General features: G+C 42.7%; 1 protein-coding gene across 3 annotated transcripts in view; it reads right to left on the reverse strand.

The window, feature by feature from the left end:
* Nucleotides 1-18,163, reverse strand: part of uchl5 (ubiquitin carboxyl-terminal hydrolase L5) — a 48,260-nt gene that overhangs the window by 16,049 nt on the left and 14,048 nt on the right. For 2 of the 3 annotated variants that reach the window (XM_041208285.1, XM_041208287.1), the window contains exons 4-7: nucleotides 9,870-9,995; nucleotides 8,177-8,238; nucleotides 7,958-8,088; nucleotides 2,298-2,361 (exon numbers count right to left, since the gene is read on the reverse strand). In XM_041208285.1, the coding sequence (XP_041064219.1) occupies nucleotides 2,298-2,361; nucleotides 7,958-8,088; nucleotides 8,177-8,238; nucleotides 9,870-9,995 (383 nt within the window). The remainder of the gene's footprint in view (nucleotides 1-2,297; nucleotides 2,362-7,957; nucleotides 8,089-8,176; nucleotides 8,239-9,869; nucleotides 9,996-18,163) is intronic. The other variant, XM_041208286.1, reaches the window with a different exon arrangement.

Genomic DNA, 18,163 nt, shown 5'->3' on the forward strand with positions numbered 1-18,163 from the left:
CCCACTGTGTGTAAAACTGTTTAGTGTGGAAAATAACCACACCAAACAAAGACTTTAAAATAGGTTGATTTTAATTTTGAAGAGCAGAAACCAGAATGAGAAAAAGACTGTTCAGCCCACCAAGTTTATTCTAGTCACAATCTGTGTACAATTATGTAAACATGGAGTTGGTCCTTAGTGCCAGCGGTGGAACCTTTACTTGGAGAACTAATTCCAATCTCTTTGGAGAAATTAAATCAAGCAGTACCAAAATCAACATCTCTATAATCTCCAATTCTCTTTCTTTGACCTTGCTCAAGGTTTGTGTACTTGTCTCCTCTATGTCTATGTTGATTATCCAAAGAGATTTCTTACTTCAAATTTATCAGTACTACTCACTTTAAAGACTTGATGCCCCTATTTTCTTACACCAGCAAAAATCATTTTGCTGCTTGATCACTTTGACAGAACCTTGTATCTAACATCACTTTTGTCACTATTTTCTGAACTCTTTCTAATGCACCCGTTCATTTTGCTGTACAACCAGCAAAATCGTATGCCATACTTCAGAAATGAATTCATGAATGAAGTGCAGTATTACCGTGTTTTATTTCATTGCCCACCAAGTATAATAAGAACAACTTGCAATGATAAGATGCATCTTCGTACCCAATAACTGCTTCACATTGATCAGATGCTTTCAGGGTATGATCATTTGTCACCCAATCCTTTGCAGCTTCACCAGTGCAAACTTCCATTTTACTTTCACAGGTTCAAGGTACAAAGGATTATTGGCCAAAATTGCTTTGACTGCTTTGCCCATGTTTCAAGCAATTGCTTATACCTGGGTGGTATGAGGTGTCTATCTTGGTCCATAATTAACCAGTGTGTGGCTGAAGATGATCAATCCCCTTATTACTATTCAACTGTCCACATTGCTTCATGTGATCAAATTTATTGCCCTAATCCTCATTATTCATACCGGTTACATTCTCCCCCCAGGGTAACACTTTCCATTAATTGCCATACTGCCTTGTTGCTAAATCAATTCTAAATGTATCAAGTCAATCATCTAGGATGGTGCTTCCCAAACTTTTTCCTGGTGTGACCCTATTTTAAAGCCTTAAGCTTTGTGTGACCCCAGGAGAGGGTTTAGCTTCAGCTCCTGAGCTGGGGGGGAGGGGGGGAGAGCTCAATTGGTGAAAACTGTTCAAACTGCAGGGTTTTTTTTTAAACATAAAAATCAAACACCTACATTTCCGTAGGCTTTTTTGCAGCAGCACTCAGGCCTCAAAAATCTGTTGTCGTGCCATGCTCCCCAATGAAAAAATGTGAGGATTTAAAGGGGCCTTGTAGTTGTTAGCTGGCACCTGATCTCCACAGCAGCTATTGCTGCCTAAGAGCTCGTGACCGCTGACCCACAGTTTAGGAAGCTCTGCTTTGGCTTTCCCTATTGCTTTACATGAGAAACTTTGTTGAACAAGATTTGAAAATACAAGTGAACTACATTTAAAGAATTAACCTTGCCCACGAATACAGGACACATAACAAAATTATTATTTCCTGTTTTGCATTTTCTTCACCCATATCCTGAAGGTGATAGTTCTTGCTGGCTCACATGGGAACACCACCACCTGGAAGTTCCCCTCCAAGCCACTCAACATGCTGACATGGAAATATATTGCCATTCCTTCGCTGTCGTTGGGTCAAAATCCTGGAACTGCCAATAAATGTTGACCTAGCCAGCAACACCCACATCCCATGAATGAAAAAAATTTCTGCAAGTCACAAAAGCCCTTCAGTATTATTCTCAAGTGATCATTTTTGATATGTTGGGTAGTGTCAGGTTAAATTAACCACCAGAAGGCCCATGCCAGGTCAGACCCTGCGTTTGCCCAATGTCTACACATACAAACCTCCTGTCTAGATAATGGTTGGTAATCAGGAACAAGAACCATGGTTGCTTATCCCTCCCTAGCCCAGGGTGCTGAAGCTAATCTTTGCATTCTTATCACTATCCCAGTCAGATAAGAGTACAAAAATAACATAAAAGGCCATGCATTCAATTGGGGTTATTCCACCAGGATCCAAATTCCCCCATCGGATGTATTTTTCTCAGCAATTGTATTCAATAACATTGACGTTTTTGCCTTTTCCATATTCTATTTAGAACTACTTGCAGCATTCTAAATTTTTACTGAAGTAACGTATGGAGAACTGTCAAGAATAGTTTGTTCTTAAACTATAAAGGCCAGTGCAACCAAATGGCCGCAAAAAATATAGTTATACACTGAGTGAAAAGGGAATGTAGGACTTACTTTTGTATTCGCTTCTCTATGACTGGTCGCACTGCACTGACCCAGTCATCTTGATTGCATGTCCCTAAGAAAAGGAAAGCACATTGCCGATATGGAAGTGACATGATACAAAGGACATTTATAAATAGAAACATTTTCTGAAAACTGATAGGTTTCCCATAGTGTTGCTCACTCTGAGAACGTATTGTTTTACAACAATAATAATGTTCCATAATGGAAGGGCACAATCATAGACTGAAAGGAAATTACAGCACAGGAGGCCATTCAGCCCATCATGTCTGCCCAGGAAGACAAATAGCCATCCAGCTTAATCACACTTTCCACTCTTGGGCTGTAGCCTTGTAGGTTATGGCACTTCCAGTGCATATCCACGCACTTATTAAATGTTACAAGGGTTTCTGTCTCTACCACCCTTTTAGGTAGTGAGTTCGATTCTCACCATCCTCTGGGCAAAAAGATTTTACCTTGAATCCTCTCTGACCTTCCTACTTCTTACACAATATCTATGCCCCCGGTTATAGATCGCTCAACCAAGGAGAATAAGGCCTTCCTACCCACTCTACTCAGATCCAACATAAAATTTTATCCACTTCAATTAGGTCTCCTCTCAAACCCTTCTATTTGCAAGAAAACAACCTTAGCCTATCCATTCTTTCCTCATAACTAAAATACTCCTGTCCAAGCAACATCCTCATAAATCTCCTCTGTCCCCTGTCTGATCCATTTACGCCCATTAGGAAACATTCGATACAAACAAATCCTTCATTATAATATAATAAACATGTGTGTACATAGTAAAAAGTTCTTGTGATTAAAAAACAATGTATCTTTTGACTTGTCACAATCATGCCATTACAGATTCATTCGTGTGTGCAGCTTAATTTTTGGAATCAAACAGTTTCATCTTAAATCTCTCAAGTTTTAAAAACAAACACAAACAGGGGCAAAATGTTGCCATTTGACAGTGATTTCAAATAATTCAATGCTTGGTTAGAGATCAAGATTTTCTCCCATTTTAACATAGACTGGAATCTATTAAGAAAGTTTTAACAATGCACTTAGAAAATTATAGTCAGATCAGACAAATTTAACATGGTTTTACGACAGGGAAATTGTGCTTTTTTGAGGATGCAACTGGTAGGGTGGATAAAGGGGAACTAGTAGATGTTTTACACTTGGATTTCCAAAATGCATTCATCAAGCTGTCACACAAAAGGCAAGATATGGGCTTATGGAGTCGAGGTAATATATTAGTATGGATGGAAGATAAAATAATAGACAGGAAGCACAACATAGGGATATTGGGGCATTTTCAAGGGTCAATACTGGGGTCTCATCGATTTACACTCTATATTAATGACAGAAGTAGAGACCAAGAGTAATATATCTAAGTTTGCTGATGGTATAAAACTAGGTCGGAATGCAAGCTGTGAGGACACAAATAAGCTGCAAAAAGAAATAGGCAGGATGGCAGATGTATATAATGGGGGGAAAGTATTCACTTTGGTAAAATAGAAAAGCAGAATATTTTTAAAAGGCATGAAACTTGTAAATGTTGACGTTCAGAGGAACTTGGCTGCACTCGTACAAGGGACAAAGTTAGCAAGTAGGTATAGCAAGCAATTAGAAAGGCAAGTGGCATGTTGGCCTTTAATGCAAGGGTATTGGAGTACAAGAATAAGGAAGCGTTGCTACAATTGCATGGTGCTTTGGTGAGACCACACCTAGAGGGCTGAGCTGTTCCCCAAAATATGGGGGTAGGTGCCTGGCCACCCAGTATATGTAAATAAATAATTAAGGGTCATTTGAACTCGTTTACAAGCTAACTGACCCCAATATTACACTGCCCATGCCGTAACACAGTTGGCGCAGGCAGGTAGGACTGGGCAGCCCATTCTTTCAATAAAGTTTTTAATAGGACAGAAAGGGGGCTTTGCACTCTTTGTGCCCCTCACCTCCGTACATAGTACCCCCCTTCCTTCCTCCTTCTCTGCCTGCACTGCAAAATCCTCATCCCCACACCCCTCCCTGAGGTGCCCACCCAATACTCCTGACTTACCCAAGTCCAGGTTCATTGGGGTCTTCATCCTCGGCCTATTTACAGTCCCAACAGCACCCGCTACTGAGCTTTGATACTGCTGGGACTGCAAGATCTGCCAGCCAATCAGATTGGCCAGCAGCTCCCAAGGGCGGAATTTCCATCGTGTGAGGGGCAGAAGTCCCACACTTTCCTTGCCCCCCTACAGTGCATTACTGCTGCGGGGCAGAATTTTTTTTTTAATCTTCAGTTGGTTTCCGCCCGACTTTTTACGTCTGGGGTGGGGTGGGGGTAGCAAGCAATACCACCCCCCTCCATAAAATCCAGTCCAGAGTACTGCGCACAGTTTAGGCCTCTATATTCCAGAAAGGATACACTTGCCTTGGAGGTGATAGTGTGAAGGTTCAATAGATTAGTTCCTGGGATGAGAGGGTCATCCTATGATAAGAGGTTAAGTAATTTGGGCCTATACTCTCTGGAATTTAGAAGAACGAGAGGCGATTTCATTGAAACATAAGATGAAGAAGCTTGAGAGTGTAGACACAAAGGTTTCCCCTAGCTTGGAAATCTAGGACATAGGAGCAGTCTCCAGGATAAGGGGCCAATCAGTTAAGATTGAGACAAGGAGAAACTTCTTCACTCAGAGGGTTGTGGATCTTTGGAATTCTCTACATCAGAGGGTTGTAGACGCTCCATTATTGAATATATTAAGATATATAGAATACATAGAAATTGAATATTTAAGATATACAGATTTTTAGTCCCTCAGGGAATCAAGGGGTATGGGGAGCAGGCAAGAAAGTGGAGTTGAAGCAGAAGAGAAGCCACGGTCGTACTGAATGGCGGGGCAGGCTTGACCAGCCATGCGGTCTATTCCTGCTACTATTTTTTATCCCACTGTTTTACTTCTGGAAGACTAGTGTCCTAACCCCGACCTGAAGACACATATCTGTGCTCCTGTGGCCTTAAGCATACCAAATGACTATATGATATTTCTGGTGCTGCACATATTGTAGTGGTTAGTAAAGCAACATCAGGAAACTGAAAGCACCAGTGTGATATCATTCTGGTGCAAAAAAGTATTGTGAATTTCTTCAGGAATGCTAGACATTTACAAGTGTGCAAGGAATTTATTGCATTAGGCCCATTAGAATGACATGCTAGACATTTGCAACTGTGTATGGGGTTTGTTGCATAGGCCCTATTAGAATAAAATATATTAATAAAAATAATTACTTCATTCTTAGTCCAACCCATCTTCAATTAATTGGTCACTGCATTCTGCACTGCTTGCCATCCATTTACACTCAACTGGGTCTATTTCCAGCTGATGTCTTCCAACTCCCCACAAGTTACATGTATTCAGTATACACCCTCTCTCTTTTTCTTACACTATATATAATTGAATTATAACTGTAAAACTGACCGGTTTCTTTTAAGCCACAAAATGCACAGTACATGGGGAAACTGATCTAAAGAGGAGTTAGTAACAATCTGCTATTGTCGAGGAATGTTTGACTTTATTAGCAACTACTTGTAATTTTTTTTTTATTCATTCATGGGATGTGGGCTTCGCTGGCTGGGCCAGCATTTATTGCCCATCCCTAATTACCCTTGAGAAGGTGGTGGTGAGCTGCATTCTTGAACCGTTGCAGTCCATGTGGTATATGTACACCACAGTGCTGTTAGGGAGGGATTTTGAACCAGTGATAGTGAAGGAACGACGATATATTTCCAGGATGGTGAGTGACTTGGAGGGGAACTTCCAGGTGGTGGTTTTCCCATCTATCTGCTGCCCTTGTCCTTCTAGATGGTAGTAGTCATGGGTTTGAAGGTGCTGTCAAAGGAGCCTTGGTGAATAATACAGTGACAGATTACATCAATTTCTGTTCTGCACTGCATGGCTTTCTGGGATTTATACCAGTGACTTAGATTTTTTTTTAAATAAACAGACACAATTACGGGATGCAATTCCTATCTGCCTTGATACAATCTTACATCATGACTATACAATCATAGACACTGTGAAAGGAACTGGTCAGTTATTTTAGTAAGCAGGAAACCAAAACCCTAGGAAAAATGATGGAGATATGCAATTTTACTGTTAATACAGTCGACAATGAAATAACGGAATGATCAAATATTATGGTGTGAAATATCTTCTGCATTTCATGAAGAACAAGTGGCTGTCAGGGGAAAGAGTTTACATCACCAAACCCATTCTAGGCAATTTGGTAAAATAATTCCTGTAAAATGTTAAAATTTGCATCTAACATTTATCATTGCAGTTGCTTTTCTAAGGTGGCATTAACAAAATGCATTATATGACAATGTGCGATACAATCTTCATTGCAATCACTGTGCTAAGCAGTACACACTTGTGAATTTGTTGATGAGTTGACAGGTCAGTCCAATTGTATGATACAAATCATATTCCACATAGTGTTTTCTGTTTCCTACATTATTCAGTAATACTCATCAGTACTAGTGACCGCAGAAAATTTTAAATGTCTATTCCACTCACTCAATCAAGTTAGCATTTTTTTTAAATCATGTAAGCAAACTACTTGATTAGAGGGAAAAAAAGATTACTACTTGCTAAGAAATAATGGGAGACAAGTTTCATCCACTTTGCAAGGGCCATCATGCTGTGAAAAAAATGAGGGTGGTGCAAAAAAAACTGAGAAGCTCCACTAGCTCACGATCACGTCTTGCCCTTGCACTAGTGACAGGCCAAGAGCAAGCTATGTGAATGGCCGATCTCAGTCAGATTGTGGTAGAGACCACAACTGACTTGAGTGTACTTATACTAGAGGTACAAGCAAAAAAAACGCAGGCAAGAATCCCACACCAAATTGCTACCAAGTAATTCTGCTGGAAAACACTAGTATGGGCATCAGGTGACAATAGAATTGGCTCAACTGTGATGCCTCTGCACTGATATCCACTGTCCCACTCCGGAGACAAATACATAACCTAGGCTGATTCCAGTGCAGTGCTGTAGGAGTGCTACATTGTTGGAGATGGTGCTTTTTGGATGAGAGGTTAAATTGAGGTCTGTATCTGTTCAGGTGAGTGGAAAACATCCCTTAGCACATGCATTATTCTGATGTTTTGGGCACCACCTATCCCTCAATCAACACCACTAAAATAGTTCATCTGGTCATTTTAACTTGCTGCCCACAGACCAGTGACTACACTTCAAAAGTAATTAATTTACAAAGAGCACATTAGATCATGAAAGCAATACAGAAATCCAAGTTGTTTCTTTCTAAGCTCACACATGAAGGATAGCTAACAAGTTACCACTGAGCTGACACAGCTGTCAAGTCATATCCCAACAAACTTCACTCTCTCTTCAGATGGGAAGGAAGAAGAATGGAGAATTAAATAAATTGATTTCTTTGGAAAATTAAATTACATCGCAGCAACAAACTTTATTATGCACAAGCAAAATAAAACCTTTACGCAATCTTTTTAAGAAATGGTTCTTGTTGTTCCATTATACCAAATTATTCAAGGTAATTATTCTCAGTCCTATTCAGCTTGAATTGAACTACAAGTATATAAGACAAGACAAACGTGGTAAATAGCTCATGCTAAATATCAGAAGCATCATTACCCAAATCAATCGGTCCTTCTCTTAATCCATCTAGTTCATATAATCTTCCATGGACAGGAAAGTAACTGACAAAATGGAACGCATCTTCTTCCTTTCCTGCAGTCTTGGCATCAAACTCAAACATCTGTTGCCTGGTAAGGAAAGTGGCAGATCAGGTTAACAGCAACTTTGAAAAAAGCTTGTAAGAAATTAAGGGACGTAGTACAGGCTTCTTCATACCTGGCAAAGCCATTGTGAACTTGTCGAATAACTTCTGAGTTGCTCAATGCCAAGCCTTTCATCTGTTTTAATGATCAGAGACAGTCAGTACAAAGAGTGCTTTATTGTTATGCTATGAAAAAAAGTTAATGTTAAACATTTGTTTCATGTGACTTCTCTGGGTTAGAATTAAATAGAATAATGATTTGCACTCTGAGGTCCATTCAGGTAAAGTTAGGAAAATGTCACATCAGGAATCCAAAACAAGGAAAAGCATTTTAAACATTGAGCAAAATTGTGACTATTTTTTGAACTTATTTTAAAAGTATTAATGACTTTCTTTTTTGCTTTCTCTCTCGCTCTCTCTTCAGTTCTACATGAGCCACAGGACAGGATTTTCAGCTCGGTGCACGAGCGTAAAATAGTGCGCGATGACCTCGGACGAGCGTCCCAACGCCATTGCACACTCACGCGATATTGTTGGGCGAGCGCCCTGACATCATCACGTACTCGTGCACTATTTCAGTCAGCAGGTGTGCGCGAGAGTCGGCAGCGTGCCTACTGACAATTAAGAGCGCTGTTAAGCCCATTAATCAATTGAATTGAATTGAATTTTTCCCTGCCTGTCCACAGGCTGGATGAGGTTTCTGATGTTAATTAAAAATAAAATAAGAATGTTTGTACAGTAATTGATTGAGTCCACTGTGTGGATATTTTTTCAGGATTTTAAAAACTTTATTGATTGATTTAAAATACTTCAGCTCCCTGAGGCAGCTCTCTGCCTTCAGGGAACTTTCACTGCACAGTCCTCTGTGCCTGCGCTGACTTCCGCACTCGTCCTCCTCCCCACGCACCCATGCAGCGCTGAGCATTTCAGCGCGCATTTCACGTTGACTGGCCGTTAACTGGTCAACCAATGTGAAATCGCAGTCGGGGCCCGATCGTGGGCGCCCTACGAGGGGAAAATCCTGCACACCCAGAATTTCCCAACTAAATGAGTCAGTCGGATACTTATTTCAAAGAGTCTGCCCAGATGCAGGAGATGCAAGAGGACACTCCAAGTGACTGGCCAAATCATTTCATCCCTTCCCTGCCTTTAGAAAAAGCATGCTCTACACTCAGTCAGCATCTCAACTAAGAAAGGGAACTTGCTATAATAAAAACAGAAAATGCTGGAAAGACTTGGCATGCCTGGCAGCATCCGTGGAGAGAGAAACAGAGTTAACAAATCTGTATGACTCTTTTACAGGCTCTGAAAACATTAACTCTGATTCTCTCTCCACAGATGCTGCCAGTCCTGCAGAGTTTTTCCAGCATTCTCTATTTTTATTTCAGATTTCCAGCATCCGCAGTATTTTGATTTTATCAAAGGGAACTTGCTATCTGGGAACTATTGCTGCGTACCTACACCTATGGTTCTAAAACACATACGTAACTTCTTAAAGATCTATGAGATACAAGTGCATCTTAACCACCAGGCACACACAATTTGAAGATGAAAATGAGCCATTTTGGTGGGTCAATGCTGGTTAAATATAAAAAAACTGCATTATGCACTTTACCAACTTAGATTATCTTTACTGCAAAGTTTCTCATCTAAAAGCCTATTTATCTGAAGTAGTAATATTTAACATAATTACAGAAAAAAATGCAGCTGTTATTTTGGTAAATTAGTCTGCATGTAAAGAATTTAGCACTGTTAGATTATACTTACAGCAGCATCAAAGCTTTGTGAAAATTCTTTAAATTCTCCAAGAGTTTCCCCTAGTTCTATATCTGGATGGATACAGTTCAACAACACACTAATAATGGCTTGGGTGGCACAGGCATTATTGATAACCTTAGGAGAAAAAGCAATATTGGAAAAGTCAAACAGTGAGGAGATACCTTGCCTATATTTGCATCAAAATGAATTTTTTACCAAATACCATAATAAAAACATAAATATTGTATTCATGTAGACATACATACAGCACCCTTGGGTTAGGAAGACAGAAAAAAAAACATATCAGCAAGACTCACCCACTCTTGATTATCCATGGACTTATAAAGTACTCACAGCATAGAAACAGGCCATTTGGTGTAACAGGTTTATGCCAGTGTTTATGCTCCACATGAGCCTCCTCCTTCACTTCATCTAAACACATCAACATATCCTTCTATTGTTTTCTCTCTCATGTGTGAATCTAGCTTCACCTTAAATGCATCGATGCTATTTGCATCAACTTGTCGTAGCAAGTTCCACCTTTCTTTATTCATTCATGGGATGTGGGCGTCACTGGCTAGGCCAGCATTTATTGCCCACCCCTAACTGCCCTTGAGGTGGTGGTAGTGAGCTTGCCTTCTTGAATCATTGCAGTCCATGTGGTGTAGGTGCACCCACAGTGCTATTAGGGATGGAGTTCCAGGATTTTGACCCAGTGACAGTGAACGAGTGGCAATATAGTCCCAAGTCAGGATGATGAGTGGCTTTTAGTGGAACTTCAGGTGGTGGTGTTCCCATGTGTCTGCTGCCCTTGTCCTTCTAGATGATAGTAGTTGAGGGTTTGGGAAGGTGCTGCCTAAGGAGCCTTGGTGAATTTCTGCAGTGCATCTTGCAGATGGTATACGCTGCTGTCACAGTTCGTCAGTGGTGAATGTTTGTGGATGGGGTGCAGTTCAAGCGGGATGCTTTGTCCTGGATGGTGTTGTTGGAGCTGCACTCATCCAGGCAAGTGGAGAGTGTTCCATTACACTCCTGACTTGTGCCTTGCAGGTGGTGGACAGGCTTTGGGGAGTCAAGAGGTGAGTTACTCACTGCAGGATTCCTAGCCTGTGACCGGCCCCGGCAGCCACAGTACTTATATGGCTAGTTCAGTTTCTGGTCAATGGTAACCCCCAGGATGTTGATAGTGGGGCTTTCAGTGATAGTAATGCCACAATGTCAAGGAGTGATGATTAGATTTTCTCTTGTTGGAGATGGTCATTGTGTCATTGCCTGGAACATGTGTGCCACGAATGTTACTTGTCAGCCCAAGTCTGGATATTGTCCAGGTCTTGCTGCATTTGAACATGGACTATTCAGTATCGGAGGAATCACAAATGGTGCTGAACATTGTGCAATCATCAGCGACCATCCCCACTTTTGACCTTATAATGGAGGGAAGGTGATTGATGAAGCAGCTGAAGGTGGTTGGGCCGAGGACACTGCTCTGAGGAATTCCTGCAGTGATGTCCTGGAGCTGAGATGATTGACATCCAACAACCATAACCATCTTCCTTTGTGCTAGGTATGACTCCAACCAGTGCGCAGTTTTCCCCGATTCCCATTGACTCCAGTTTTGCTCAGGCCCTTTGATGCCACACTCGGTCAAATGCTGCCTGGATGTCAAGAGACAGTCACTCTCACCTCACCTCTGGAGTTCAGCTCTTTTGTCCACGTTTGAACCAAGGCTGTAATGAGACCAGGAGGCGAGCAACTCTGACGGAACCCAAATGAGCGTCAGTGAGCAGGTTATTTATAAGCAGGTGACACTTGATAGCATAGTTGATGACCCCTTCCATTACTTCACTGATGATGGAGAGTAGACTGATGGGGCGGTAATTGGCCAGGTTGGATTTGTCTTGCCTTTTGTGGACAAGGTATACCTGGGCAATATTCCACATTGCCAAGTAGAGCCACTGTTGTAGCTATACTGGAACAACTTGGTTAAGGGCACGGCAAGTTCTGGAACACATCTTCAGTACTACTGCCGGAATATTGTCAGGGCCCATAGCCTTTGCAATATCCAGTGACTTCAACTGTTTTTTGATATTCGGTGGAGCGAGTCGCATTGGCTGACAACTGGCATCTGTGACACTGGGGACCTTCGGAGCAAGCCAAGATGGCTTATCCACTTGGCACTTCTGGCTGCAAGTTGTTGTTAATACTTCAGCCTTATCTTTTGCACTGATGAAAACCGGACAGACTACCCGGTCTCGACTTAGGCACCGGAAACGACAATGGCAATCTCGTCCAGCCTGTTAAGTCCTCCATACTAAGATCTGGGAGCTGGTGCCAATAATGGAAGAGATGCCTCACAGGCTGGTCAACCAACAGCTTGGCATAGTCATCTCATGGAGTCATACTTTACAGATACTGTGCCAGACACCGCCATCACTATCCTTGGGTATGTCCTGCCCCACCAGCACAGTGGCATATGGGGGACGAGAGTTTCCCTGGGAGTCTTCAACATTGACTCTGGAATCCATGAAGTCTCATGGCATCAGGTCAAACATGGGCAAGGAAACCTCCTGCTGATTACCACGTAACGCCCTCCCTCAGCTGATGAATTAATGCTCCTCCATGTTGAATACCACTTGGAGGAAGCACTGAGGGTGGCAAGGATGCAGAATGTACTCTGGGTGGGGGACTTCAATGCCCATCACCAGGGGTGGCTCAGTAGCACCACTACTGACCAAGTTGGCCGAGTCCTAAAGGACATAGCTGGCAGGCTGGGTCTGCAGCAGGTGGCAAGGGAGCCAACAAGAGGGAAAAACATATATGACCTCATCCTCACCAACCCGTCTGCCATAGATGCATCTGTCCATGACAATATCAGTAGGTGTGACCACCAAACGGTCGGTGTGGAGGCAAAGTCCCGCCTTCACATTGAGGATACCCTCCATCGTTTTGTGTGGCACTACCACCGTGCTAAATGGGAAAGATTTCAAACAGATCGAGCAACTCAAGAATGGGCATCCATTTGGTGCTGTGGCCCATCAGCAGCAGAAGAATTATACTCGAACACAATCTGTAACTCATGGTCCAGCATATCCCCCACTCTACCATTAACATCAAGCCAGGGGATCAATCCTGGTTCAATGAAGAGTGCAGGAGGGCATGCCAGGAGCAGCACCAGGCATACCTAAAAATGAGGTGTCAACCTGGTGAAGCTATAACACAGGACTACTTTCGTGCCAAGCAGCATAAACAGCAAGTGATCAACAGAGCTCAGTGATCCCACAACCAATGGATCAGATCTAAGCTCTGCCGTCCTGCCACATCCAGTCGTGAATGGTGGTGGACAATTAAACAACACTGGAGGAGGAGGCGCCACAAATATTCCCATCCTCAATGATGGAGGAGTCCAGCACATCAATGCAAAAGATAAGGCTGAAGTGTTTGTTACAATCTACAACCAGGAGTGCCAAGTGGATGATCCATCTCAGCCTCCTCCAGAGGTCAACAGCATCACAGATGCCAGTCTCCAACCAATTCAACTCACTCCACGTGATATCAAGAAACAGCTAAAGGCACTGGATACTGCAAAGGCTATGGGCCCTGCCAATATTTCGGCAACAGTACTGAAGACTTGTGCTCCAGAACTTGCCGCATCCCTAGCCAAGCTTTTCCAGTACAGCTACAACACTGGCATCTACCCAGCTATGTACAAAATTGCCCACTTCTGTCAGGTACACAAAAAGCAGGACAAATCCAACCCAGCTAATTCCGCCCCATCAGTCTACTCTCGATCATCAGTAAAGTAACGGAAGGGGTCATCAACAGTGCTGTCAAGCGGCATTTGCTTAGCAATAACCTGCTCACTGACATCCAGTTTGGGTTCCGCCTGGGCCACTCAGCTCCTGACCTCATTACAGCTTTGGTTCGAACATGGACAAAAGAGCTGAACTCCAGACTGAGGTGAGAGTGACTGCCCTGGACATCAGGGCAGCATTTGACTCAGTGGGGCATCAAGAAGCCCTCGCAAAACTTTAGTCAGGAGGAAAACTCTCCTTTGTTTGGAGTCATACCCGGTACAAAGGTAGGTGGTTGCAGTTGCTGGAGGTCAGTCATCTCAGCTCCAGGTAATCGCTGCATGAGTTCCTCAGGGTAGTCTCCGAGGCCCAACCAATCTTCAGGTACTTCATCAATGACCTTCCTCCCATCATAAGATCAGAAGTGGGGATGTTCGCTGATGTTTGCACAATGTTCAGCACCATTTGCGACTCCTCAGATACTGAAGTAGTCCATGTCCAGCAAGACCTGGGCAACATCCAGGCTTGGGCTGACAAGTAACATTCATATCATACAAGCGTCAGGCAATGACCATCTCCAACAAGAGAGAATCCAACCATCGCCCCTTGATGTTCAATGGCATTACCATCACTGAATCCCCCATGATCAACATCCTAGAGGTTACCATTGACCAGAAACTGAACTGCGCTATCCATATAAATACTGTGGCTATAAGATCAAGTCAGAGGCTAGGAATCCTGTGATGAGTAACTCAACTCCTGACTACCCAGAGCCTCTCCACCATCTACAAGGCACAAGTCAGGATTGTGATGGAATACTCCCCACTTGCCTGGATGAGTGCAGCTCCCACAACACTCAAGAGGCTTGACACCATCCAAGACAAAGCAGCCCGTTTGAATTGCATCACATCCACAAACATTCACTCCCAGCACTACTGACGCACAGTAGCAGCAGTGTGTACCAACTACACGATGCACTGCAGGAATTCACCAAGCTTCCTTCAATAGTACCTTCCAAACACATGACCATTACCATCTAGAAGGACAAGGGCAGCAGATAGATGGGAACACCAACACCTGGAAGTTCCCCTCCAAGTCACTCACCATCCTGATTTGGAAATATACGGTCGTTCCTTCACTGTCGCTGGGTCAAAATCCTGGAACTCCCTAACAGCACTTTGGGTGTACCTACACCATATGGACTGCAGCATTTCAAGAAGGCAGCTCACCACCACCTTTTCAAGGACAACTTGGGATGAGCAACAAATGCTGGTGCAGCCAGCGAAACCCACATCCCATGAATCAATTTTTAAAAACCTGATGCACTGGGCTCCCCCATCATTGATGATGGAGATATTTGTGGAACCTTCTCCTACACTGAGTTGTTTAATTGTCCACCACCATTCACGACTGGAAGGACTGCAGAGTTTAAATTTGGTCCGCTGGTCCTGGGATCGCTTAGCTCTGTCCATTGCATCCTGCTTACGCTATCTGGCATGGAAGTAGTCCTGTGTTATAGCTTCACCAGGTTGACATCTCATTTTTAGGTATGCTCCTGACATGCCCTCTTGCACTCTTCACTGAACCAGCGTTGGTGGTAATGGTACACTGGGGGATATGCCAGGCCATGAGTTTACAGATTATGGTCGAGTACAATTCTGCTGCTGTTGTTGGCTCACAGCACCTCATGGATGCCCAGTCTTGAGTTGCTAGATCTGTTTGGAATCTATCCCATTTAGCACAATGGTAGTGCCACACAACATGATGGAGGGTATCCTCAATGTTATGACTGAACTTCGGCTCTACAACAACCGTGTGGTGGCGAATCCTACCGATAAGGCCATGGACAGATGCATCTGTGGCAGGCAGGTTGATGAGGATGAGGTCAAGTATGTTTTTCCTTCTTGTTGGTTCTCTCACCACCTGCTGCAGACCCTGTCTAGCAGCTAAGTCGTTTAGGACTTGGCACCAAGCCATTCTTGGTGATGGACCTTGAATTCCCCCACCCAGAAGACATTCTGTGCCCTTGCCACCAACCCTCAGTGCTTCCTCTAAGTGGTGGGCAACATAGAGGGGTACTAACTCATCGGCTGAAGTGAGATAGTAATCAGCAGGAGGTATCCTTGCCCATGTTTGACCTGATGCCATGAGACTTCATGGGGCCCAGAGCCAATGTTGGAGGACTCCCAGGGCAACTCCCTCCTGACTGTATACCACTGTGCTGCCACCTCTGCTGGGTCTGTGGCACTTTCTGTAAGACATGATTTTGTGAGTATGACTATGTTAGACTGTTGCTTGACTAGTCTGTGGGACAGCTCTCCCAATTTTGGTACAAGCCTCCCAGCTCTCCCACTTTTAGCATTAGCCCCCACGTGTTAGCAACAAGGACTTTGCAGGGTCAACAGGACTGAGTTTGCTGTTGTCGCTTCCAGTGCCCAAGACAATGCCAAATGTTCCGTCTGTTTACATTCATGTAGCGTTTTGATACAGCTGGGTGGTTTGCTAGGCCATTTTAGTGGCTATTTAAGAGTCAATCATATTGCTGTGGGTCTGGATGCGTGCCAAGCCAAGACAGCAGATTTCCTTCTGCTAAAGGACATGACTGAACTAGATAGGCTTTTACAACAATCATGAGCATTAGACTTTTAATTCCAGGTTTCTATTGAATTCAAGTTCCACCATCTGCTGTGGTGGGATTTGACCCCAGGTCCCCAGGAAGTTACCCTGGGTCTCTGAATTATTGGTCTAGTGGCAACACCACCGCCACCTTCCCTCTCTGGGGAAAGAAGCTTCTCCTGAATTCCCTATTCGATTTATTAGTGGCTATCTTATTTTTGTGGCCCCTAGTTTTGGTCTTGTCCACAAGCAGAAACATTTTTTTCTACATCTACCCTATCAAACTATTTTATAAAGATTCTTGCTGGGAAGTAAATGTTTAGAGAAAATAAGGCTCAGCTCAATGCCTGAGCTCTCACATGAAGTATTCCTACTGTGACAAACCCATTTTTGGAAAATTTGAAGGGCATTGAATTTTGGACATTCTCCTTCCTGAGTTATTTTAAAAATCTGTCAGATTAATTCAGGGCTGTGGATATACCATTCTTCAAAAGATACCGCGGGTCAACAGGTACATGTCCAGCAGGGAACACCTGGAGAGGGAAGAGATACTTTGTATACCTAAGTTAACAAAGAACTGTTTTGCCAGGCTAAAGACTAGCTGAATCATTAAATACACTTGGCCTGATAGAAGTTATGGCAAAATACTGCAGATGCTGGAACTCCGAAATAAAAACAGAAAATGCTGGAAAAACTCAGCAGGTCTGGCAGCCTCTGTGGAGAGAGAGAAAGAGAGTTAATGTTTCGAGTTTGTATGACTCTTCTTCAGAGCCGAAGAAGGGTCATATGTATTCGGAATGTTAACACTGTTTTTCTCTCTCCACAAATACTGCCAGATCCGGCCTGAGTGTCCTCTGAGCATTTGATTCTTTGACTCTCAGTCAGAGAGAGGGTAGGTGTACCATAGAAGCAGGCTGCAAGAAGACAACTTTGTCTTTCCCTCTCTCTGCCCCACCTTGGTGTTACATGTGGTCTCGAATAAGTTAAACCTTAATTAGAAATGTCTCATCAGAATAACTCATCTATTTTTTTGAAAGTCTGCAAAGTTGTCATAAGTATGAGTCATTAAGGACAATTTCACCAAAAATCCATGTGAAAGGCCTTCCAGGTCTATTGTGACCAGAGCTCTGTTAGATCAACAGCATTGAGATCATTTCGAAATTTATCCTTTGAAGAGAAAAATTCCTATACTCCAGCCTCTGCAGGGGGCTGTGTTGTGTTGTCCTGTTTAGTGTTTGCGTGAGCGTATGGGGGTTCGAATGTTTTTTTTTTAAAGGGGGAAAATCATTACACTTCTAAACTACAAAATGTATATTAACTAGTTTCATAACTTGTTTTAAAAAAGAAGTTTGTTTTATAATAAATCATTTTTTTGTGTTAACTGAAAAAGCCTGATTAAAGTATTTTTATGCTGGGAATAATAATATCAAAAGTAAACAACTGGCCAGTTTTGTGGGTAAATTAGACATTTAAACTATTGTTACAACCTATGGGGAAGTGGGGCTAGAATTGACTGAACACTCTCCCATCACAGTCCGTAACACCATGTAGACAAAGTAGGAGTGCAAATACAGGTATATTATCTGCCAAAACAAATGCAATTTCTATTCTATAGAGTCAGAACATCAATCACAGGTCAGATTCATCTGATCTTATGCATCAGTGAAACGTACTATCCTATCTTACAAAATTATTCAGTTTATGTTCGAAACTTAAAGCAAAAATCAGCATAGAATGTCAAAAGAAAAGATCTTACAATATGTCAAAATTCAGTTGGTCTACAGTAATATTCTGCACAACAGTAGAAACTTGTCATCAATCTCAACTCAATAGTACACAGCCTGTGTCATATTATTAGATGCCAAGGGTACTGAAGTATGTATGGTACCCAAAAAT

Source organism: Carcharodon carcharias, chromosome 16 (assembly GCF_017639515.1).
Source record: "Carcharodon carcharias isolate sCarCar2 chromosome 16, sCarCar2.pri, whole genome shotgun sequence".
NCBI classification, from domain to species: Eukaryota; Metazoa; Chordata; class Chondrichthyes; order Lamniformes; family Lamnidae; genus Carcharodon; species Carcharodon carcharias.